This window comes from Larus michahellis, chromosome 4 (assembly GCF_964199755.1).
Source record: "Larus michahellis chromosome 4, bLarMic1.1, whole genome shotgun sequence".
NCBI lineage: Eukaryota > Metazoa > Chordata > Aves > Charadriiformes > Laridae > Larus > Larus michahellis.
In genome coordinates, this window is record NC_133899.1 from 60,930,297 (window position 1) to 60,954,746 (window position 24,450).

General features: G+C 35.9%; 1 protein-coding gene across 1 annotated transcript in view; it reads left to right on the forward strand.

Annotated features, from left to right (window-relative positions):
- Positions 1-24,450, forward strand: part of SCFD1 (sec1 family domain containing 1) — a 55,397-nt gene that overhangs the window by 10,914 nt on the left and 20,033 nt on the right. The window contains exons 7-16 of the mRNA XM_074585060.1: positions 1,932-2,021; positions 3,212-3,267; positions 4,262-4,347; positions 6,121-6,220; positions 9,613-9,752; positions 10,181-10,271; positions 10,624-10,697; positions 13,040-13,121; positions 20,163-20,259; positions 24,071-24,141. Coding sequence (XP_074441161.1) covers positions 1,932-2,021; positions 3,212-3,267; positions 4,262-4,347; positions 6,121-6,220; positions 9,613-9,752; positions 10,181-10,271; positions 10,624-10,697; positions 13,040-13,121; positions 20,163-20,259; positions 24,071-24,141 — 887 coding nt within the window. The remainder of the gene's footprint in view (positions 1-1,931; positions 2,022-3,211; positions 3,268-4,261; positions 4,348-6,120; positions 6,221-9,612; positions 9,753-10,180; positions 10,272-10,623; positions 10,698-13,039; positions 13,122-20,162; positions 20,260-24,070; positions 24,142-24,450) is intronic.

The window sequence follows — 24,450 nt, forward strand, 5'->3', positions numbered from 1 at the left end:
TAATGGACAAGAAGTGATGAGCTTAAATTGCAACAAGAAAGTTTCTGGTCAGATATTAGGAGCGCTTTCTAACCTTAAAGATAGTGAAATATTAGAATAGATTACCTATAAACATTATGGCATTGTAATGACCAAGAGGCTTTGGGAATTGGTTTAGACGCAGGAATAAATAGGTTTGACTCATCTTTGGGCAAGAGGACTGACTAGATAATTCCTCAGGCCACCTCTGGTTCTGTTTTTCTATGACTGTGTAGAAGAAAGAGTAAATGGGTAATAGTGGTATAAAGTTGATGTTCCTGGCACCCTATTTGATGCTATTTGAATGCTTCTTCATCAAATTTGGGTCGATTTTGTAAAACAACAAGAAAATGTAGGAGACCTAAGCTTAGATGCGTCCCCAATAAGCGTGTTACAGTGCAGAGAGAGGAATATATAGAAAACATGACAGAACGTTTTACTGAAAGATTATTAATGGAGTTTCTCAAAGGTTGACCTAAGGAGCAGTAATATTGAATATTTGTGTTGATTGCTATGGTACAAAAAAAAAAGGAATGTGCTTGTAAAATGTGCACATTGCACAAAATTAGAAGGCACTGACAGTATGCAGATTACTGCAACATCATAAATGAGTACCTTAAACATAATTGTAGAGAGGGAATTAAATTTTAAAATTAAAAAAGGCAAGGGAATAAAAATAAGATTATTTACCCCCTGTAAACTGGGAGACCGTTAGTTGGAGATAATTACAGAATGGTAGCCCCAGTTAATTTCAAAGTTTTGTAATTACAGAAAAATAAGTACTGGGAGCAGTCTGCCTTTCTTGGTGCTGATATTTCAAAAACTTGAACTCAGAATAAAAAAAATGCTTGGAGGGGCCGGCACTTCTATTGCTGCTCTCATCCTAGCAGCCAAGTGAAAAGTTTGACTTACTACATATAGCTGCTGATAGAAATTGCTAATATAATCCATTTCTCTAAAGTTATTAGAGGACGAAAGCTGTGAAGAAAAAAGCCCTTTTAAAGCTAGAGAATGATTATGGCTGTCCATGCATAAATTTGGAATGGAAGGCTTATTAATGTTCAGAGCTTTGAAGTTCATTTTTGAAGAAAGACTATAAGACAAGTAATTATGTGAGAAATTTTTAAAGGTAAAATAAAACAAAGGAGGATGGGATTTATGACACGAATCCTGAGGTAGTGCTTGACTTGAGAATTGTGATAAAATTAGGTTTGATATTTCCTGTTGGCTATTATGTTCTTGTCAGTGTTAATTATTTAAGAGAAATGTTGCTACGTGTCTCTTGTTCTGACCTAAATAAGTGAGGGAAATCTTTATATCTCTAGTGTGAAATGTTTTAGAAGTTGTGAATTACCACTAACCTAGAGACTCACAGTGAATTTATTTAAAAAATAAAAAAGGGAAAAATAAAAGGAATCTCCCTTACAAGAGGTGGGATTTAGAATTTTTAGATATAGATAATCTCAAACCATAATTCTCTTTAAATTACACAAGTAGTTCTTGAGGATTTTATATCTGAAAAATGGTTTCCAAGTCGATGGGCATTTGTGTTCTGTAATGTCATTTTCTAGGAGGCATTTTCTAGGAGGTTTTTAGTAATGCAATACTAACACTATCGAGAAGTTACAGTATGCATTGTCAGAGATAATTGGAAATGATTACGTCATGTTTGACCTTATACAGTGAGCAATAATTAAGTTCTCCCATTTTTTTTTCTCAAAAAAGAAATAAGAAAAAGGGGGGGGGGAACTAATGGATGTGCTAAGAAGGGTATTTCACGATTTGATCTCTTCTGCAGCAAAAGCTGTTGGCCATTAACAGGCATTAGGTAAGAGGAGGATTGCTATCTCAGTATTAAAAAGTGGCATGAACTTCTTTAACCCTGTTCTTAACTCTTTTCCACACTGTTTTAGCCATTAACCGACCAGATATAACGGACACAGAAATGGAAACTATAATGGACACTATTGTTGATAGCCTCTTCTGTTTTTTTGTTACACTTGGTAAGTTTTCAAATTCTAGCATATTTTCCATCTGTTTTCCTTCCAGAAAAGATCCATACTCAATGAGATACCTAGAAGTTTAGTGATGTCATATAGCAAATTAAAGGCAGAATTAGATCTGTGACAGAAATCTTAATAGTTCATGGGGTGGGTTAATGATCTTGCTCAGATTATTGCTGTACATCACTGCAAAAGACAATAAAGGCTGTCCTGCATGTGAGTTGAGTCTTAGACTTCAGCAGCAATGGGAGAATAATACTGAAATGCAAAGGTTTGGAGTCGCTGTTTATACAAAATCTTAGTTTGCAGTGAAGATCAATAGTGCTTTGAGTTTGGATATGTAGCTCTCAAAAAAAAAAAACCCTACAGAAAAAGAAGAAAAAACCACCCTCAAACAAACCCTGCAAAGATCTAACTGAAATAACTCAAGGAATAGGAAGATATATTAAATTTACTTATTTTATTGTGAGTTTTCTTGATGCTTAGCTCATACATTTTTCACAGTGGTGACATTTAATCTAAGTTCTCACTGAAATCAGTCAGTCTGAGTTAGCATTCCTACAAGGGGAGCTGGAGATCACGAGGGGGCAGTCTGCTCAAGAGACATTGCCTTGAACATATGGAGTTCTTTCAAGTGTTAGTGTGATGCAAATTAAATCTCTTCTACTCAGTCACTTAAACTCTATGTTATTGGAATTTTCATATTTATATAGGTAAGTGAGGAACAGTAGCTAAAGATTTTGAAACCTGAAAGCCAATGGAAAATGTGCTTTTGAAAATAACATTACTCTGCAGGGAGTTATAACTGATAAATTGTGGTGGCAGTGGTGGTATAGTACTTACTGTTTTCAAGGGACTTCTGACCTTTTGAAACTAAGTTTTAATGCTTCTGTATGAGGTAGTTTGTCCCCTCCACGGTACATTTGGTTTCTTTCTTGTGTACAGTGTACTTCTCATAAATTCCTGTATGACATATTCACTTAACTTTTGTAAAACTTTATTTAGTATTTCTATATTGTATTTTTTGTTTCATAGATAAAAACTGCAAGAGAGAAATTTAATATGTGTTTGTATTGTCCACTTGAAAAATTTCATTTCAGAATGTTACTAAAAATTTGTTTTATGAAAAATACAGTAATTTATAATCTGAGAATTACAATGCAAGTAGAAGTCAATGTATCTTTTATTAGGAGCTATTCCTATAATCAGATGCTCAAGAGGAACTGCAGCTGAAATGGTGGCAGTGGTAAGAAACTATTTTCTGAACAAATATCATTGTTTTAAAACTTTCCTAACAGCTAGTTTACTTTTCTCTATACTAGGCGGAGATTTAGTGTCATTGTATCCTTTTCCTTGTGAAGGAAGGAGATACTGGAAAGGAGATACACCAGCTTTCCTTTCTGACTTCAGTTCTATGGAATTCATCTGTAGAAAATGTAATATTATGAAATCAGCTGAGGAGAAACTTCAACGTGAATAATCATTCCTAATCTAGAGGTTTATCAAGATTTTCTGATGGGCATTATAATTACAACCATTAAGCTGTATCTACACAGTTTAAAAAGTGGCTGTCTGGCCTGGGTTTTTCTGTGTGTCTTAGTAAGAAATATGTAGCTATCTTACTGGGAAACCCCCTAAGTACAAGACATTTTTACAATGTCAAAGTAAACTGATGCTGAACTTGATCATCAAGTTGGGGTGAAGTTACTAAACTAAATCACAATTAAAAATCTCTCCAGCACTGTCTCTATTAGGAGTCACTGTGCTTCATTTCTTCCATCTTCCTCACATCTGTCTGTGTCGGTGAAGCCTTACTACTGATTAAACCTAAGCATTCCGTGTGCACGCATTCATATTGAGGGTAATCTCCGTTTTATGAAACACTTAGCGTGGCAGCGTCTGACAGCCCAGTTTGCTGCTTCTGCTGTGGTTCCCTCTTGGTGCCTCCTACTGGTAGTTTCTATTCGCATGTTTAGGGAGAGGGTGCTAATTGCCTGGGAGGAGATTAGTGGACCTAAAGGAAGTATCTGTGTAGTCCTGGATATAGATATAAATGCTGGAGGGAGAATATAGAAGGAAGAGATTGCTGTCTTTCTCTTGTGCGGTGGACTTAGGCTTTCTGCAGCTGAGACATTTATAAACTACAAAACAGCACAATAAATCTTAAAATGTTGATCATATAAAGAGTTTAGGAAAACGAGTGGTTTGTTAAAAGCTGTTTTATTTTTCCCCCCCCTCAGAAATTAGATAAGAAGCTCAGAGAGAATCTAAGAGATGCCAGAAACAGTCTTTTTACAGGTGATACGCTTGGAGCTGGCCAGTTCAGGTATGGTGTTAGTAGTAACTATGTATTTTTATTTCTCATATTTCAGTTGTATGAAATACCTCATTAGGATAAGTCACCACTGTACTGAAAACTATCTACAAGAATTTGGTTCAAAATCCTATATTAAAAAATGTACATACTCTTAAAGGAGCATAACCCATTTGAAAACTTTTATAGTTAATAAGCGTGCAGTCCTAGGACAGCGAGACAAAAATTATTTAGCGAACTGGGTAATTTTGATCAACCTCTAAACCCAGCAAGAACCAAGCTGCTGCAATTACACTCAGTTTACAGGACCACAATACGCAGTTGGATGTCTGAACATATCTGTTAGCAAACTTTAGTCCATTAAAAAGAAAGAAATACCCTTTTCTCACTTGTGAGCACTTTACCAGTTGTAGTTATGTCAGAAGCCAGTGTTTCTCAGCTGATCCCTATATCTACCAGAGGAGGACTGCTTAAGGACTACCACTTGGATAGTTAGATAGTTAAGGACTGTTGAGTCATGACCATTAATCCTTTGAAGGGAAAGCGGCGTGAGAAAAGACATTGTGGATGCTTGCCTCCTGTGTATACCATTGCCCTGAGATAGCCAGGCTGCCTTAGGAAAGTGTATTACAGGAGTTTATACTGTACATGAAAAGATGGGATGTATTGGGAAGACTGTAGCTGAAGGAAATAGTTATGATCTCCTAACTGGATGTAAAATATTCGTCATATTTTTATCTCAAATTAAGAGTAGAGCTCGGATAAAAGACAGAAAAAACATCAAGGGTGGTAAAATGGAATGAGATTGAAAAGTATTAGGAGAGAAATAGCTGTGAAATACCAGTTGCCTCATTTTCCTGGGAACTGAACTGTAACCACTGTTTTTCCTCCAGAGGGGTCACTTGTTTTCCTGATAGTATAGCATCATTACCCTCAGAAAATCAAAATTCAAGGAAAGGGAAATGTGGGAGCCTTTAACCAGTTAAATGGCTTCTGATCTTTAGTTTGGTTTTCAGAATCAGGTTATTAAGGTCCTTGAGATCATATATCTACATAAAATACTTACTGCAAGGAAATCCAGAGCATGGAATTAACAGGCATTTACTCTGTTCAAATGTGCTATAATTTATCCGTCACATTTACTGTAGGGTTAATGTACTTAAGGGAAATGATTGCAATGTTCTGTCAATTAACAGCCTTCCTGTCTTCAGCATAAATTTTTTATGTAGCCATAAACCAAGACATTTAGGCATCTCTGCATTCTTTTTCTGCAAAATTGAGTATTGATGGAATTACCACAATGCATCTCAGAAGTCCATATTTTTTTCTTTATGGACTTCATATACAAGCAAAGAGAAAAATGAAATTAAAAACCCTTGAGAGAGTTATTTTATATTTGAGGTTCATAACGGGGATTAAGGTCAAATATTACCCACTGAAACAGTTGTTTGGAACTCAAATGTGTATCTGCACAAAGAGGTATTAGTTAACACGTAAAAGGGTAGTTACTGTTTAGTGTTTTGACTTTTGCTCAATATTTATGCATTGGTAATTTCACTTAGTGCAAAATAAAATAAACGTTTTATCATTACTAAGACAGTGGTTCATGGAATTTCTGGCGATGATTAGCCCCAGGTGCTTTGAGGAAGGCTAGAGGAACTCTGTAGTAGGCAGTTCGGCTTTTAATGTGAAATATGATGTAGAAGGGGGCTGATATCACTCAGGATGGTACTGGTGTGTTCTAAACATGTCTAAAGAAATACTAATACAGTGTCATTTTTTCAGCTTTCAAAGGCCCCTATTAGTCCTTGTTGACAGAAACATAGATTTAGCAACTCCTCTACATCATACTTGGACATACCAAGCTTTAGTGCATGATGTTCTGGTAAGAATAAATCTGATTTTGTTACCAAAACTATTTTTTCACTCAGTTTGTTATTAAACTTAATACCAGATTCTCTCTTAATCCAAAATCTGTTTTGTCTGTTTTATTTGGAAGTTGTTTAGTAAAAAACAACTTTGAAGATTTTCTCTAGACAGTTTGTTTAGCAATAACTTCTAAAATGGTTAAAAAGTTGAAATCTTGATATTGAAAGATAGGTAATTCATCAGTCCTAGCTTTTTCTTCAGTTGTTCATGGTCTTGTATGTTATGTAAACTCCAGACTCCATTAAGTGGCGTTAAGTTTTGGAAAATAAATGCTTTTAATGAGTTTTTAAACTGCTCTTAGTGTGTTTGAATTTCTAAAAATATGTATTTCTGTTTTCTCTACAAGGTGGTGTAGGTGTTCAGTATAGAGATACCAAGTGGTCTATGACCCTGCTGTGAGGAATCTAAACCAGATTTTTTTTTAATAATTTTTTGGAAATTCAGATAGCCTTAAACCACTTGTATTTCCTCAAGTTTATTTTATAAAAGCAGTAGTAGAAATGTACTTGAATGAAAGTAAATACTATTTACCTAAGATTTATGCATTTCGCACATAGTTACAGAGTAAATAAGAAAAGATAATATGAGTAAGAATAATTACTATCTGGAGGCTCTTTTATACTGTAGAGTTAGTAATGAAAATCATTTCAAGATCTAGCTTTGAGAATATTTTGGTTTTATTATTGAGACTGTTGGAGGAATGCATAAAATATGCACATGCACATACGTGTTTGTATACAAAGTTGGTTGTGAACTGTGTAGTCATCCATACAGTGTTGTCCAGAAACTTGCATTTCTACGATGAAAATATTTTAGCACTAATGGGATGTTTTAGGACCCTTTTAAATTCTGTTTTATGTAATTCATTCCTTATGAAAAGTCCCTTTCTTCTAAACTTAAGGGTTCTTTTTACAAATGAACAATTTTTGGCCTGGTTTCTTTAGGAAAGGCATATGCAAAAAAAAACACGGTTTGCACTGTGTTTTCTCCAATAACTGTTGAACTGGCCAGAGACTTGCAAATAGAAGTACTGAATTTCTACAGATTTCTTTTGAAAATCAGTGAAAGAGTAGGGGATGGAAACCTGCATTAGAATTTTTACAGGTGTAAATACTATTGCACAAGGTCTACGCTTACTTCAGTTTGTTACCTGCCAACCATTTAATCAGCAAATGCTCACTTACAAGGTAGTAAACCCAAGTGAAGCTCCATGTGCTTGCCTCCTATTCGGCTGTCAGGTAGAGAAAGCGGTGTCAGGTGGCCTCAGGCATGTGTTGGGGTAGGGCTTTGGTGCATCAAGATGCAGAGGGATCAAAGATGTAGTGGAAGCTGAGGACAACTGGTGCTACAAATGTAGAGGGGTCTTAGAGTAACACTAGAAGAATGATTTGAGGATCCTTGGGTATTTGTAGTGCATCAGGCTTCACTAGTTTCTCTGGAACAACTTGTTAAATGTTGCATTTTGCATCTGATTCTTGATTGGGTTGAGAGGATTGTGAATTTGTCTAGTGGAATTGTAACCAAGTGGCCTGTGATTCCATGTGAAGGGCAAAAGTTTAATTTCAAAACCAATCAAGTTATTCACCTTAAAGGCAAGCATGCCAGGTTCTCCATGTACTGCGCATAATATTTCATGAAATAACCACAGTAGCCATTTAAAAGGCCATAAATCATAACCATGAAAGTGTTACCGAGGTGATGATTATATAAACTGTCATTTCAAATAAATTGTTTTCCATTTAAGCTCTCAGTTACAGTAGTCCAGGAATTCTGTGAGGTGTTCAGCTAAATGCTAACCCAGACAAAGTTGTGTGCTGCATCCATTTAGATTAGAATGGTGTGTTTCTACACATAAACAGACTTGTATGAAGAGATTCCCATTTCTGAATGAAAAAACCTTTCCAGGAGTGCATACAGAAAAATGGGAGTCATAGATAGAAAGCCTTGTAAAGACAAAATGGGGAGGTGAAAAGAGGAAGCTAGTCAATAGGAGTCATTTTGGCAAAACTCCATGTAAATGCCAAAACTTAACTTGGAAACTCAGGTCACTGGTGAGTTAAATTGAGCCACAACATAGATCTCCATTAAAATTACAACTGAATTTGCAGTCAAATGATTTTTCCTTTAAGTTTTTATTGAACACATGCATGTGAAAAATACTCTTTTTTTTGCTGAAACATTAAACATGTCTTATAAGATGAGGTTTGTGCTCATTGACTGCGTGTGCTTTCTTTGAGTAGCTGCTTGGTTTTATTTCTGTCTTGGCGTGGATCATTTATAGTATTTCATTTTAAGTGTGAACTCTGCCAAGGGATAACTGAAATTTAAAATTTAAACTAAAATTTAAAAATTTTATTTGACAATTTCACGTAGTGATCTAGTTCTGTATACTGTAATGAACATAATAAAGTGGAGTTTTATTTCTGGAAAAAAAATGTATTCTAAAAGATTTGTGGCAGATTCTGTATAGTTAAAGATTTGAGTCTCTTTATCATTATTTACCAAGCAAAGAGCTCCTTTGAAATTGTAAATGTTCTTGAAAAGGGTTAGAATAAAATCAGCAAGTGGAGTACTTGTTAATTTTTGTTGAAAACCAGAGGGCATATGTATGCTGCAGAAAATACAGAGATGTCCTTGGCAAAAAAGCAGGTGAAAGAAGCAGATGTACAGGGAGCAGTGTGCTGACACACTATGTGAGCATAACTGTGTCATCCAGCAAAAAGATGTAGTTTCTAGCTTCATGGATCTGTGGAAGAAGAAAAGCTATGTGCAGAAGTAGCAGCTTTGGTGCAAACTGTTGCTTTATCGTGCGCTCCCGATTTCACTAGCATTTAAAAAAATAGGGAAAAAACTGTGAAGGTGTAGCTAAAAAGTCCTCACAGTGGATATTCCTGTTGCTGATGTCGTGAGCTTCTTTGCAGCTTTGATACATTTGCTATAGTTTTGTAAGAGAAATTCAGCCTTAGAAACCTTTTTTGTCTGCAGCACAGGAGCTTTTGTTACTGTGAAGTTTTGGTCAGTTGTTAGATCTCAGTTATTGCTAAATATTTTATTTTCCGTACAGAAAACAATGTTCAGAGTTCAGTGTCAGAAGATTGCTTGCATGTGAGACAATCAGATGTCTTTGCTTAACATTTGTTGCTTTGTTTGATGTTTTTTCAATAAGTGTGAGTAATTTTGGATTTCTTACATTGCTGATGTTATTATCTAGTTAGTTAGTAAACTGTTTCCTGGTCTTTTAGGAAATTCTAATAAATAGCTCTGTTAGAAGAGAACTTGTTGAGTATAAAAGCCAAATTAAATAATTAAAAAATGTCAAATATTTACATAAGATTCCTCTTTTTTTAGGATTTCCATTTGAATAGAGTTAACTTGGAAGAATCAACAGGAACGGAAAGTTCCCCAGCAGGTGCTAGGCCTAAGAAAAAAAATAAGAAGTCCTATGATTTAACTGCGTCTGATAAATTCTGGCAAAAGCATAAAGGCAGGTAAGCTGTATAGGTACCAAGTTTATATTAATTTAGTCAATGTAAATTCTAGGTATTCATATTGTGATAGTTCTATTTTTAAGCTTCTTTGAAAATATCTTTGAAGCTGTGTTTGTTGGGTTTTTTTAAGGAATGATCATTGTCAGTATTCATTGTCCATATTAATTGTATATTAGCTTTTTGTTACAGAGCACAAAATTATTCTTGCCAAAATTATATAAAAATATTGAAAGCAGTGAATATATCTTAGAAAGCTAAAGTGAACTTACAGTAAGATGTCATTATTTTCACTGATTTGATACTTGTGCATCATTTGTGTATTGATATTTCTGAAAACGTTTTCATGATCATCTTGATCATGCAACCTGTCTGGTTGTAGTGTCTCAATGTGTTGATTTAACTGAGCCTAATGCAGAGTGTTGCATTAGTCCTTTTCCAGAGGTAGCTGAGTCTGTTCAGCAAGAACTGGAATCCTACAGAGCCCAAGAAGATGAAGTCAAAAGACTTAAAAGTATCATGGTAGGTTTTATTAACTATACGTGCTTTATGTAAAGCATAATAGGACCTGGAGAGGTGCTTAACCCACTCTGTCACCCCACACACAAAAGTTATCAGCACGTGATGAATTTTAGGCATAATATAATCTTAAAAGTAGGACTAGAAGTACCATATTTCATGAGAAGGTTCAATTTCTTGTGTTTATTTGCATTACATTTATGTAACTTCCATAATAACTGTAAAACACAATCCAGATGTTAATACCATTATGAGAAAATAGGTTCTAAATGTACTGACTGTATTTGCATGTGTGATTTTTGTATTTATTATGACTATTTTTATCCCTCTTTCCAAACCCTTCTCCAAAACCCAGGGTATAGAAGGGGAGGATGAAGGAGCAATAAGTATGCTTTCTGATAATACAGCTAAGCTAACTTCAGCTGTCAGGTAGGTAATCAATAATGCGTTATTGTTTAATTAATTTGGAACCATTTCTAATTCTTTCTGTCATTTCACTTTTAATATTCTTTGAAATAAATAGCTTTAAAAGTAGGCTGTTCAGCTCAATGATGGAGTTTAAATGCTTTATAATTCTGGTAAAGTTTAATGCAATGTCCTAGACAAGTATTTGCATGTGTAACTTCCACAGCGTGTGTGTGTGAGCCCTTTACACGTGGCTTTGGAGTGTCTCCTCAGCAAAGCTGAATAACCTAGGCGCATCATAGATTTGCTTACAGTCTTCCACCAGAAAAACCCAACTGCCTACCTCTGCATTCTTTCCTTAAAAAAATGTAGTGAAATCCACTTCCTGAAGCATCTGCTTGCTTTGCACAGTGTGTAATTAATTACGTTTTGATTAATGTAGTTAGTGTAACATCTGTTGGCAAGATCATAGTCATTAAGAACTCTGCATGGGAAATTTACTCTCCTGCTTTTGAAGACCTGCCCACCATGGATGACACTGAAAGTCTGAGATTTAGACTTGCTCCGTATTATAAAGCCATTTTTCATTCCACTGATGCCTTGCAGAAAGGAGATGTTCAGTTTGCTGTCTTTCGCTAAGACCCAATCAGAAGGAAGAAGGAATGATAATTATTCTAAGGATAGGTGGGGTGATATGCCGTCTCCTGTGAAATCCAGCATGCAGCTGCAATAGGTAGTTGTCTCTTTGTGAGTTTGAAAAGTTGTTTTGTATGCTATGTCCTGGTTAGAATTTGATTTGAATTACAAAAGATGTGCAATGGATCAGACAGTTTCAAAAAAGCAAGCAGATGTTTCCAAGCTCCCCCTATAAAGTTTTATAGTTTTATACTTCTCAGGAATTCTCAGGCAACAAGGTCTGGAAGTGACAAGTATCAAAAGCTTTAAACTGATAGCAAAAAAAAAAAAAAAAAAATCTCATGACTAAAGCTTCATCAGAAAGTTTTACTGTTCAGTTAGCCTCTATGTGACTGTTTTCTGTAATCCGGCATTATTAAGAAAAATCTTGTCCCCCTTCAGAAAAGTGTATAACACCGTAAACTCTCCTATGGCAATGTTTCGGCTTCAGTCTTGAGGATGATGCTGAGAAGTCCAAATACCGTTAAGATCTTCCATTTAGTCTTTCTGCTGGAAGAATTAAACTAGGCTTTGCTGTTTTGCTGTCCATCACCTGCTATCAGGAAAAACACACCCTTCAGAGTTTTCTTAGGCTTTACAATATCTAGAAAACTTTGGAATATCTGTTAGTTATTAAAAACCAGAGGTTCTAACATAGGGGATCTCCTGGGTTTTTTTTTTTCCCTTTCTTTTTTTAAAATGCAGTCTTTTACAAAGGCAGTACTAATCACCTTCCAGCTCTAAGGTCATTAATGGCCAATCAGCTTAGATAACATGATTTTGTAATTGCTTAAAGGAGGAAAGAAGGTATGGTCACTTAACCTCATGGTTCTTCAGGACATGCAGTCAGTGTCATTAAGTGCCTTCTCATCCACTTATTATTAAACTGAGTAAGACACTGACTGTCCAGGATGTTTTTGGATGTGACAGTGTATAGACCCTGAGCAGTCTTTTATACATGTGATGCCCAAGTGCCAGCAGTGAAAATCATGTAGATCACAACACCTTAAGTTACGGGTTTTCTACAAAGTAAACTTAACCACTCTGTTTCCCATTTCACGAAAGAAAAGATTTCAATCATGAATCCTGCATAGAGAATTGTGTTCTCTGCAGAAGCACCTGTGAAAAATTCCAGGACATCCAGAGGATGTGTTTCTTTGACAGATATTATTATCATCATCATCATCACCATCATTATCATCGTCATTATAATTATTATCATTATTTAATTACTTGATGCTATTTGATACTATTTGACAGATACTATTATTTGGCAGATACTGGCACTTTTGTATGTATCAGACATGAACTAAATATTGATTATGTAAGCCATAATTCTAGCAGATTGTTTAGGTAAGCAAGGCATATATCTGTTGTTGATCACAAGCTTTCAATAGGAATATTAAATTACCCACACGATGTGCATATTTTGCTAGTCAAGGTGTAAAAACCTGTTTTACTACATTACATGTGGATAACATCCTTCTTTTATGAGAATCATTACATCTATACTTCGTAATTTTTTAGTTCCAGTTCTACTGTATTCTATAATTTTAGATTTTAATAACCTTTAAAGGTCCCTTCCAACCCAAACTCTTCTGTGATTCTATAAATTTCTTGTACCGACTGTATACAACACAATTCAACTAATTGTGCAACTCAGCAGGTTAGTTTGTATTTAATCTCTTCAGCTCTCTTCCAGAACTTCTGGAAAAGAAGAGGCTCATTGATCTTCATACAAATGTTGCAACAGCTGTTTTGGAGCATATAAAGGTATGATTGCTCTCCAACTTCAGTTTTCTCTCAGTAGTGTTCCTTACCTGGAGAAATATATTTGAGCAGGTGAAGTGAGATAAGAAAGTGAGCCTTCTCGGTGTTCCACCTTTTACAGAAATCACTATATAACATTACTAGTGTTGAAGGGTGAGAGGGAATGAATTTTGAATGCTTCTGCATGGAAACGGAAGTAAACTTATTAATTTTTTTCTTATCAGAATTTACTAGTATACTCTCATGTTTTTTTATGATGGCCACAACCTTTATGGTGGGTTGAAGTGTTTCTAAAATAAGTTTATGATGGAAGTGTTCCGTTTACTTTAGAGATGTGTCATGGCAAGTTATGACTTCAGTCTAAGCAATTTTCTGTTGAAGGGTACTGTTTACTGTTCACCAGCCAAAATATGCAGAGGTGTGGCAATAATGATGCAGGTTACTTAACTGGTCTTTCCAGCAGGGTCTGTGTTAGATGTCTTGTGCATAATTTAAGCACTTCAGAAGGATGCTTGTCCTCTTTTCTGGTTAAGCCTGCTGCTCTTGTCTCAGAACTTGCAGTTTCAGTATCAAGTAAAGACTGTGGTTACTACTAGGGTAACTTGGCAGATGGATCTGTTTTCACAGTATGAGAACAGAAATTATAGATGAGGCTTTCAGAAACACTGAAATTCTGTTTTTGAAAGTGATTCAAGCACCAAGTCTCACTGAAACTCAATAGTTAGAAAATTTTACCCCATGCTGTTTGTAACTCATGGAAGGCAATGTGTTTTGAAGCTAAATTTAATATTTGTAAAGTGTGTAAGATCTGTCCTCAGTTATTACTGCTGCCGATTTTTTTAAAACTAAATACTATAAATGATCAAAGGATTCATTTTGGATTTTAGTGAATAAATTAATTTTACATATTTCTAAAGTTGGGGAAGAGATATAAATATGTCTGTGTTTGGCTCATTACTGTAGGAGCTAGTTTGTGTGCTTTTGCAGTATTAGGCACATCAGTTTTCTGGCAATTTAAAAGCAGTACATTAATACTGTTAAAAAAAAAATAGAAGTTGACAATGTTGATATTTTATTTCATGCCTTGTCTGTAAATTCACTTTTCTAAGAAAGATACTGAGACAGTAATGGCAGGCCTACACCAGTAGTATTTTATGTATTATTTGCTGGATGGAAGACAGGTTTCAGAGCAGGATGTGGAATGGTAGTAACATCAGTTTTGATCACCAGTGTCCTCTTGGCAATGGACTGGAGTCTGATGCACTTGTTTGTTCTCCACCAGGTGATGGTGAAACACTTTTCCGTTACCTAGAGGTGGAAGGAATTACCTAAGGGTCCCCCTGCTACAGCACTCTAACAGCGCTTAGGCTCTCTCCTCTGACAAGGAGAGTTCCCAAGGAGTGGTGATCCATTTCTCCATAAATGATTCTTAATTCGGGTATTGCAAAGGGCTCAGGCTCCTTATGTTCTTATTGTATAGCTGTCAAAGAAGACTGAGAGACAAATGGGCATGCAGTTTCTTCAATATGTTGATGATACATGCATCTGTATCATCTTTTCTTTTGATTTAGAAAGAATCACTTCCTTTGTCTCCATATATTTAGGGAACTATCCTAAGTTCAAACTAGTGCAGAAGCACATGTGTTTTCTGTTGGAATTTACCTACGCTAAAGCATTTTTACTGAATGAATGTAAAGTTTCTTCCAGCTGCTTTGGCCTGTCCATTTTCTTGCCTGTTTTCCCTCTCCGGAGTTACAAAAAGTATCTTTCTATCTCGAGCTGTGGAATTTGAACGTGCGAAATGATATGCTACTTAATGGATTCCTCAAAAATACTCTCAAAAAGGGCAATATCTCGGCCAATACTTATTAAAGAAATTCTGGTGGCACCTTGAGGCTGTGGTTAATAGATTTTATATGCAGTTAAATAATTAAATCAGATTAGGATAAGAGAATTACTTTGGCAAGTGCCCAGGTCATGAGGAGCCAGTGAGGCATCATGCTTTTCTTCAGGTTATTGTATTTTCACTTTTAAAATAATCTGGAAGCACATTGATACTTTAAAATAGACTGTTTGCTTTGTCCATTATGTTTTTTTACTACATTAAGTATTTGAATTTGAATATTTTCTCCACTACATATATGAGGATCAGTGCAAAGAATGCTACAAGACCTGCTTTAGATATACTAAGTAAATTTAATTTTTCTTCTGGCCATATTTTAGTGTTGAGTTTACAGCTGCTTTCCACATTCTCTTGGATCATTTTCTAAGACACAGCAAGAGGAAACCAGAAATTAATCACATACTCAGGGGTCCTGGCAGTTTTCTGGCATATCTATGTGTTTAGTGAAATAATGGAAAGAATGCATCGCTTTTTTCACGAAGTTGAACCATCAAGTATTTATTGTCAGTGCTTAGAACAAATGCATCCTTGTTTTGCATTGATTGTTTTTTCTCTGAAGAAGCTAGTGACTGAAGGACTGTACCCAACAGATAACAGATCTAGGGCTAGAATTATAGATAGCTTTCTCGCTGCTTTAGAGTTCTAAGTAATGCTTATCTTTCCATATCATTCTAATACGAGTACTGGGATTACTGAAGTCTGTTAGATTGTGTCATATAAAAAGGTGTACACGTACACTTTTCTAAAGTGGTTAATTGGAGAGGGGGTAAATTAGGTAACATCTTGCTAGAATTCTGCATGTATGAACTTAAATGGCAGATTTTTATGTTGTATTGTTGTCTTAGATTGCTTACACTTGTTAGGTTTAGGGTTTTTTTTAATTCCTACATGATTTTCTTACCATGTATCTCTGATCTTGAGGCCTGGTACTTTGAATGGCTCCATTTTTGGGATTATCAAATTAATATTTTGCAAAGGAATTCCACTATTTTAACTACTCTGTTTTAAATGAGGTAACGTTTTTGTCTTACCATGTGAACAGAAATGGTATGTGTTTGTGAAAAATATATGCCTCAGTGGTCCGGGCCGCTTGCCTGTAGCTCAGTACTGGTAATTGAGTAACTTTCCAGTAAACAACAGTTTTTTCTGAGTTCAGTTACAATAACCCTTCCGGCATCATTTTCTACAGTTCAGTCAAAGAGAACTGGCTGTAGCTGCCACTTCCAGCCTTCTCCCAGAGTTTCTCTTCCTCTTGATGGGAGCACACCACAGTTGCCTGACCAGCCTCTCATTCTGGGGGCTGTTATTTCTTGTTGTTTTCTATCAGTATCTTTGAGATATTCCTCCCACTAATTTCTTTAAAAATTTATTTTCTCTTCTTCTGCATGTTCTCTCTCTCTCTCTAAAAGAAAGATCCTCTGTACTTTAAAGACAATGGGAGAGTCTCCAACAAGTCCTTACAAAAATGGCCCTCTAGGAGATGTCAGTGGGTCCTGCTTCCACTTCTCTGCTTAAAAAAGAAGGAATTTTGTGTTCGTTTTGGAGTACAGTGCTCAGGTAGAGATTCCCATGCACGTCAGTAATTTTCCCTAAAATAAGTTTTGGCTTACAAACAGCCTGTTTCTAAAGATGCTAAGTTGAAAGTTTTCACAAATATATGTTAAAAAAAAAAAAAGACAGAGCAAGCTGAAGTGTAGTGCTTTAGCTGCAGTACAGATCCTGTCCCTGAATTGGCAGCCAGGAAGGTCTCTTGAATAGTGTTGGTGGGGAATAAGAAGTCCTATTAGGAAATCAGGAGCAAGAGGCAGAAAGGGAATAACTGCAAATGTAAATGCAGATTGATTTTGTTACTGGTTTTTATTATTAATTTTCTTCAACTTGCTTGCCAGTTTGGCACCCATAAGAACCTCTTCTTTGCTGTCTTTTTTTATTGAATCTACAGGATTGTTTAGCTCCCATTCCCCAGCTTTTCCTCTTGGCGTGTCTGTGAGTTTGCCATTGAGTGAGCAAAATTGCACTTTCTTAAATTAAATGGGACATCTGCTTCTTATCAGCACTTCATAGACAAGTTGGCTCTTCGGGAATTAACTGTCTCATTGATGTGGCATATCTGGGAAATGTGTCAAAAGGTAACTAGCAGTGTTTAAAGCTGTTCAGTAATCCACGTGAAATTTTATCAGGTGTCCATCTAATTCCTAGCGAACCAGTATAAGAAAAATATTGCCCTATTCAGCATCTTTATTAGTAACTTTGGTTAGTTATCTAATGAAGAAGCAACTAAGTATACTCACCATATTGATCCATTTCTTTATTTCGTGCTTATGTTGCACCAAGAAGAGAATATTGAAAATTTTATATGGCTGCTTACCTGTGATGTCCCTATTGTGGATAGAAATAAAGGACCTGAAATTTTAGGATTTTCAGTTTGTTTGGTTGGTTTTTTTCCCAAAGAGTGCTAAATTCACATTTCAAAAATAATTGTCCAAAATTTTTGAAGAGAATGAGTGTTACATGTACCGTTAATGTTTCAGTTTAGGCTCAAAGCAGAGCAAATATATGCAAACACTGAGTTTTCTTTACTGCAGTTAGTCTGTTTTGTTTGGTAGTCTTAGCCACAGTCATAAAGTTGCAAGAAGGTTGGGAAGAATTTTATCTAGTTTGTGCTCCAAATAAGTTAACAACTGTAAATCTGTTCTTACAGTTGAAAGTATCTCATGTTTGAATTATATACTTTTATTTAAAATTTGATCTGTTAACAAATATCGTGAATTAGTATCATTTTTTATGTTGTACATTTTTACATGGCATCTGAATAAATGTCTTAAACAGATCACCAGCTAAGATAATATGGGTATCGCCAAATTCAACAACAATATATTTACTTTAATAAGATGTATTTTCCAGATTTAAAGACAGTCCTTTGTTGGATGCCTTTTGTCTGGGAAAAGTATTTTAAACTTAAAAACATTGAATGTAGCTCCATGTAAGGAGATACAAATGTCGTAAAAACACAAAAAGCAAATGAATGTAATGGAAAGACTAGAAAAATTGTAGTAGTTTCTTTGCAATTATTTTATCCCTCTAGAGAGAGTTAAGGAAACCGTAATGCAGATAGTCTCCGAGATGCTGTAGAATTGAAGTGACAGAACGTGTCCGACGTGCTGGATACCAAATTGCATCTGAAGCCTTAGAAAAAGGCTGGTAGTTCAGTTCTATTCAGACTTTAAACTAGCGTACCATAAGCACTGATAATCACTTTAACTTTTGTCTAAATATGAGATTAATCCAAGGTTTTACAGTAGCATTGGTACCAAAATTTGTCTGTAACTACTCTTCTAATATGAGCTTAAAAGAAGCTCTGGGTCTTTTTTTTGGTGTCACTTCACTCACCTATTTTGCCGTAGCCATTATGACAAACACCAGAAGACATGCTTCTGCCCCTAAAAGTAGCAACTGGTCATTTTTTGAGCACACTTCATGGTAATTTACTTTATAAGCTGTAAGTACAAATTCCACAAAGGCTTTAAATTAAGTTACTGTTCTGCAAGTAACTGCCCTTCTTTGTGAGTTCAGTAGACAGCGAATGAGAAATAGAAATGTTATATAAATAATATGGGGAAGCAAGTGGCTACCTACATCGTAAGTTGATTGCCGAAGGCTTTCAATATTAAAATATTCTTGTGACTTACCTCTTCTTTTATTTTGTATTCTCATCTTCAGCTCTTTTTTGATGAGCTTATAATATTCAGAAGGTAAAATATCCTAATATCCTTAGGCTGGAGAAGTACCTTTTTTTTTTCCTGCCCCCCCCTTTCTTTGGGCGTGTGTGAAATAACTTAACATTCTGTTTCCTTATTTGTGATCGCAGGGGTATTTTTAATAGGATTCAAAAACATGTGAAAACCAGACTTTCAAACTTTTTGTGTTTCTGTCTTTACAAGAACCACTGCGCTGGGTTAGAAGGTGCCATAGCAGTTTTGCATGCCTCGGCATTATCAGGCAAAATTCCCTGACTCTTAACCCAATAAAAGCCCTGGTGACTCTTGCATCACTCTGGCAATATCATTTCAGTCTCCCAATGGGAGTGATGTGGAGCTGAAACACTTCCCAGGCAACAAGATGGAGATCTACTCTGCTGGTCTCCTCTCTGAGCCAATACATAGCTAGATGTGTCCAAACAGCAGGATTTAGTTAGTTAGTGGATATTAAGGTTTTGTAAACTGAGAAGTTGTAACATTTGTTGTGGTGCTACATTTTAATGTTCAAACACTCATAATGGTCTGTGATGTAATGGAAGTTTTTAAAATAAGTTTTGGAATGCATTTTTCTGTCTTTAGATGGTAAGTTCATGACATGATAGTCAAGAAGTGCAAAGCTTGGCTGTTCGTGCAGATGCATTGCAATGCAGTCATTAGTTGCATGGCCACGTGACGTCTTCAGTAAAGCTTTTGCCTCATTAATTTTGTGCGGTCCCTGTGCCATCCTCCCTAAAAAAGGATCTTCGCAACTTGATCTACATGTGTCATTGTATAACGAGCCTTCTTTTCCAGTGTTAGCAAGATAATCTGAGTATTTATATAATAAATATATCTCTCCATCTTTGGTGTGAATTAATTATTGCAAGCCTTTGATTTGAAGTAGGTATTTCAGTACCAGCCCAAGATGGCAGTTGCCCACTTTTCTCTGGGACGCTGCCTTAATGTATTTAGGAATTTCCCACATTTATCTGTGTTGAGTAATTGCCTTTTTGACTGAGACACTTAAGTTTCCGCATAAATTTAACATAATGTTCACTTGACCATTATTTTTTCCTATTACAGGATAACACTACATATGACCGCATGTAGTTTTCAGCTGTGGCAAAATCATAGTTGAAAAGAAAGCTCCTCTTCCAGTTTAATGTTTGCATGTCAGACATCCTTTGCTTAACTTGCATTTCCTCTTTTCATATGAGAATTACATGCCAATTTTCTGAGAGTTAATAAAAACATATTATAATGCAAGCATTAGTTATTTTTACAGATAATTTCTTTAAAAACAAATTTTTAAAAATAGTCTTGATAAACTATATACCTTTTTAAGGAGGAAACAAAGACTCTTTCATAGTGTTGATGTTAACCCTAACACTTACTCTTAAACAGAGTCGAAAGCTGGATGTGTATTTTGAATATGAGGAAAAAATAATGAGCAAATCCACTCTAGATAAATCTCTTCTGGACATGATTTCTGACCCAGATGGTGAGTACTTTAAATCTGAACTTGGTATAAAATTTATTAAGACATACAATAAATGTGTACCTGCTGGGACTTCAGGGTTCATAAAGAACGTATGTGCAAGCTGTGCAAGACTTGTAAAGAAAGAAACCTTTTTATTGATTTTTAGTAGCAGTCTAGGGAGATTAGTATTTTCGTTGAGTAATATCCAACATATTGGCAACTTCTGCAACTCCACTAAAATCCTTTCCTAACTCCTTGTTTCTGAAGGTCAAAATATTTTAACTTTTGTGCTACTCCAGTATTTATTGGTACAGCATGGAATCGTGTGGTCTGAAGAATACTGATTCTTTAAAATCCTACTGCATGTTTTATAACACATACATCCCTCACAAACAGAATGAAAAAGGGCATTTCATAGAATTTGGTTAGATCAAGGGGTTGTAATGCAGGTAGCTCTCTTGCGTGAGAAAAAAGATGGATGGGAGAAGGTGGAGAGAAGGGAAGCAAGATGAAATTGGCCAGTTCACTGAGAGGCTCACTTGAAGTTTCCCGTGCACTGACCCAGCTGCGGCATGTCTGTTTGCAGCATCTAAAAGCAACTCATCCCGGCTTCTGTTCATGTATGGTTCATACGTGAGAAAGCTTTACACACTGGGTGATAGTCAGATTCTCTATCAGCAGGAGTCACCGGGGATCTTTCTGTAAAAGGTTGAGACCAAAATGGGTTCTCAGCTTTTCGTAGTATCATAGCATCAACTCTCGTTTCAACCTCTCACAACCTGAGGTATGTCAGAACCCTCTGATGGATCTCAATATGGTCTGATACCAGTTGGCTGGAACAGAATGACCTGCAGAGCAAGATCGTAAAACTTAAGTTATGACCACTGGCCTGCCTGCATACTGGCAAGCATATCGGCAAACCTCAAACATTTAGAGACCCAGGGTTCCTGCTCTTTTCCCAGTATGCTGTTTAAGAAAATGTTTTGTTACTGCGTGCTGATGTGTGTAGTCTTGTTGCTACATACTGGACATAATGTCTGCTTGGAGTTTGTATAATGATTCATATTTATAGAAAGAGTGTATATAAATCCTGCTGACCTTTAAAAAAAAAATCTTTTCTAAGTGTCAGTGCTACAGAATCAAAAGGCAGTAGAAGAAATAGTACCTGGTTGGTAAAAGTCTGAGCTAAAATTTTACAGATCTCATATTGGATCAAGTCTAGAAACTAACAGACTTTCAGAAAATCTAAAGTTGGGCATCAATCTGTAATTCAGTACAGTCATTCATTGTTAATATGAAGTTAATAAGAATATATGTATGGTCTGCACTTGTATTAAGCACCACTATAAACTAGTCCTTTTCCATGCTCAGAATTAACTGTTCAGGTACTATTTTGATTTCAGCTTTTATGTTTGTGTGAATATATGAAATATATTATGCCTGCTAGTATTTCCTACTGGATCAATTACTTTTTACCTGAATCCGCATTTTCCATGCATTTTTAGATTGCAGTATGAAACAAATTGTTTTCCAAGCCTGATGTAGCATATCAACATTCCTGTTATCAAAGTTCCTGGGTTTTATGCAAAACAAAGATTAGATTTCCAAGCTAGGGTTTTCCTTCATAAGCTAAGTATTCAGGTGTTCACAGCAGCACATTAGCATTTCATATGCGTTGCCTAGGTTTAAGGTAAGTTTATATAACAAAAGGATTTAAGTTAAATCCGGGCAATTATTTCTGGGCACGCTATCTTGTGAAACTGGCCAGCTTCCTATTGTGTGATTCTCTGAGAAATGCCAGCAGAAAAAGTTTGGAAGCAATAAGGCGTCACGTCTTCCAGTCCTTTCAGTGGTGAACTACTTGTTTGCGTTGTCTGTGGGGATACTTGTCTTGTGGACAATGACATCTGCAGAGCTCCTCACAAAAGCAGTTAGTCTCCACCATCTAACAGCTTCAGCCTTCAGCCTCCCATTTCTTACTGTGTTGTACTCATCTACCACTCAGGGCTATTAGCTGCCTCCCAGTTCAGTGGATATTGTTATATCCTGGCGTAGTGATAAAATGGGAAGTAGCGGTTTTGCTTTGCTCTAGTAGTTAATCAGTAGCCCTAAAGGCTGCCTGCGGGTTTTTGAGCGGAAAATAAAATGGTTCTGTTCTAGGTTTACCAAGTTAAGTTGTCTTCAGAACATCCAGCACTCCACCTCTCTATGCCATCACAGACCACTGCCTAGAAAAAAATAATGAACATTTTACAGGCAACTGACCTGGCTCTTACAGCTGTTTATCACAGCTATGATTTACATCAGTAGTATGTCAAGAGTAAAGTACTTTGGCCAAACTGGTTTTCCAAAGATTTAGTAAAGTGTACGCAATACAATCACAGATCTTTTTAAAGAATGTATTACCTTTTAGTAGGACAAAATATCATTTACACTCCTGTGAGCAGAAACCTTGTAGGAGTTTTGTAGACATGATAAATAGGCCCAGTGGGGGAAAGGCTATTGAGTGCCAGCTGATTCCAGTTGAAACTGAAAGGTAGTGACAGCAAAGTAATGAAAGAAGCTATAAACTGGCAAGCTGGAAACCAAGTTTCCAAGTCAGTCTCAGAAACCAAAGTCAGTGACACTGTATTTACAATGTTTAAGTGCTTTTTTACCTAAGTGAACTCCCACTGGATGTCTATATTGAAAGCTGGCTTTTGGTTTAGATAATACAAAGTTTCTTCAGTTCTTGATCTTCTGGCTTACTGGTATTTGGTAAAGGTTAATAAAACTTATTTCCCAGAAAAAATTGTACCAAGTCATAAATGTTCATTATGACAGCACTTACTCTTAACTTCGGCCAAACTAAATGTATACTCACATGAAAACAAAAGTTGCAGATCAGATTAGATGATCCCCTGCTGACATAATCCACATTCCATGGGGGGGGGGGGAGGGAACAAAACCAAAAACCAGAAAAAAAAATTATTTTTCTTACCCATAAATACAGGGAAGTGTGTTTTTTAAAAATATTGTACTGTATTGAAAGGTATCAAGCTTTTTTAATGAAGTATTGGATTATGAATTTGAAATGTTCAGTTTGAGAAGTTGTGATTCTGAAATCTTCATTTGAAACTATGGTCTTTACTAATAGTGATACTCTTCTAGAAAAATGTAGATGGCATTCAAAATCTGCTGTAGCAGGTTATAGTCTAAGTAACAGGGATGGCCACATCATCGTTTTGATCTCACGGGGATGAATTTTGATTGCCATAGATAGTGCTTCGCAAGAATTTGTAGCAGTTTTTTTCTCCAACGAATGGTGTAACGAAAGATGATTCAGGCGGTGAAATCCTTCCTGAAGGCAAGTTGGATGGTCAGGATTGTTTTCCTGACCACAAGTTGACATTAGTGCTTTTGCAGCCCTCGAGTGTTTCAGTACAGTCAACCGTAGAGCTAAAAAATAATGTCATGTGGCTTTTACTTTTATGATTTTTCTTTAGTCTCCTTTTTCATGGATATAATCTGTGCTAATTCTTGCAGTCCCCGCATAAAATATAACATAGTGCCACTACCTAACTTTAGTATGTTATTTGAAGAATAATATTTGCTACAAGCAAAAGGGGAAAGTGTAAGTAAACTTTCAGAAACAGCGAGCCAGTTTAACCCAACTTTTAATAAAATTGCTAAATGTCTTTCTACTGTTTTATACACTGAACGAGGCCATGGCTATAGGTAACAATTATTGTCATAACTAAAGGTCTGAATGTATGTATATATTATTAGCGAAGAGCAATTTACATAGCAGCATAGTTACAATTGTAGTTTTTAAAATTTTTTTTCACTGCAGCGGGAACTCCAGAAGACAAAATGAGATTATTTCTTATCTATTACATAAGTTCAGCTCAGGCACCTTCAGAGGTACGTATGTTCTTTACAGCTTCCAACACCAAATTCTACCACACACGATTTTTCTGTATCATTTCAGCAATAAATAGGTATTTCTCCTTCTCTTTGAAGAAGAGTATGAAATGCCCAGGAAATATTAAAACTTTAAATAAATGTTGGTGTATTATCAGGGAATCTGCTCACAAAGCTTTAGCCACCACTTCAAAGGGTATGAATGACTAGTAATAAGGAAGATTATCTTTTGAAATATTTAGTTCAGAGTTACTTCTAGACACATCTTGGCATGTTTTCTATTATTCGACTCCACTGCTCAACAGAAGA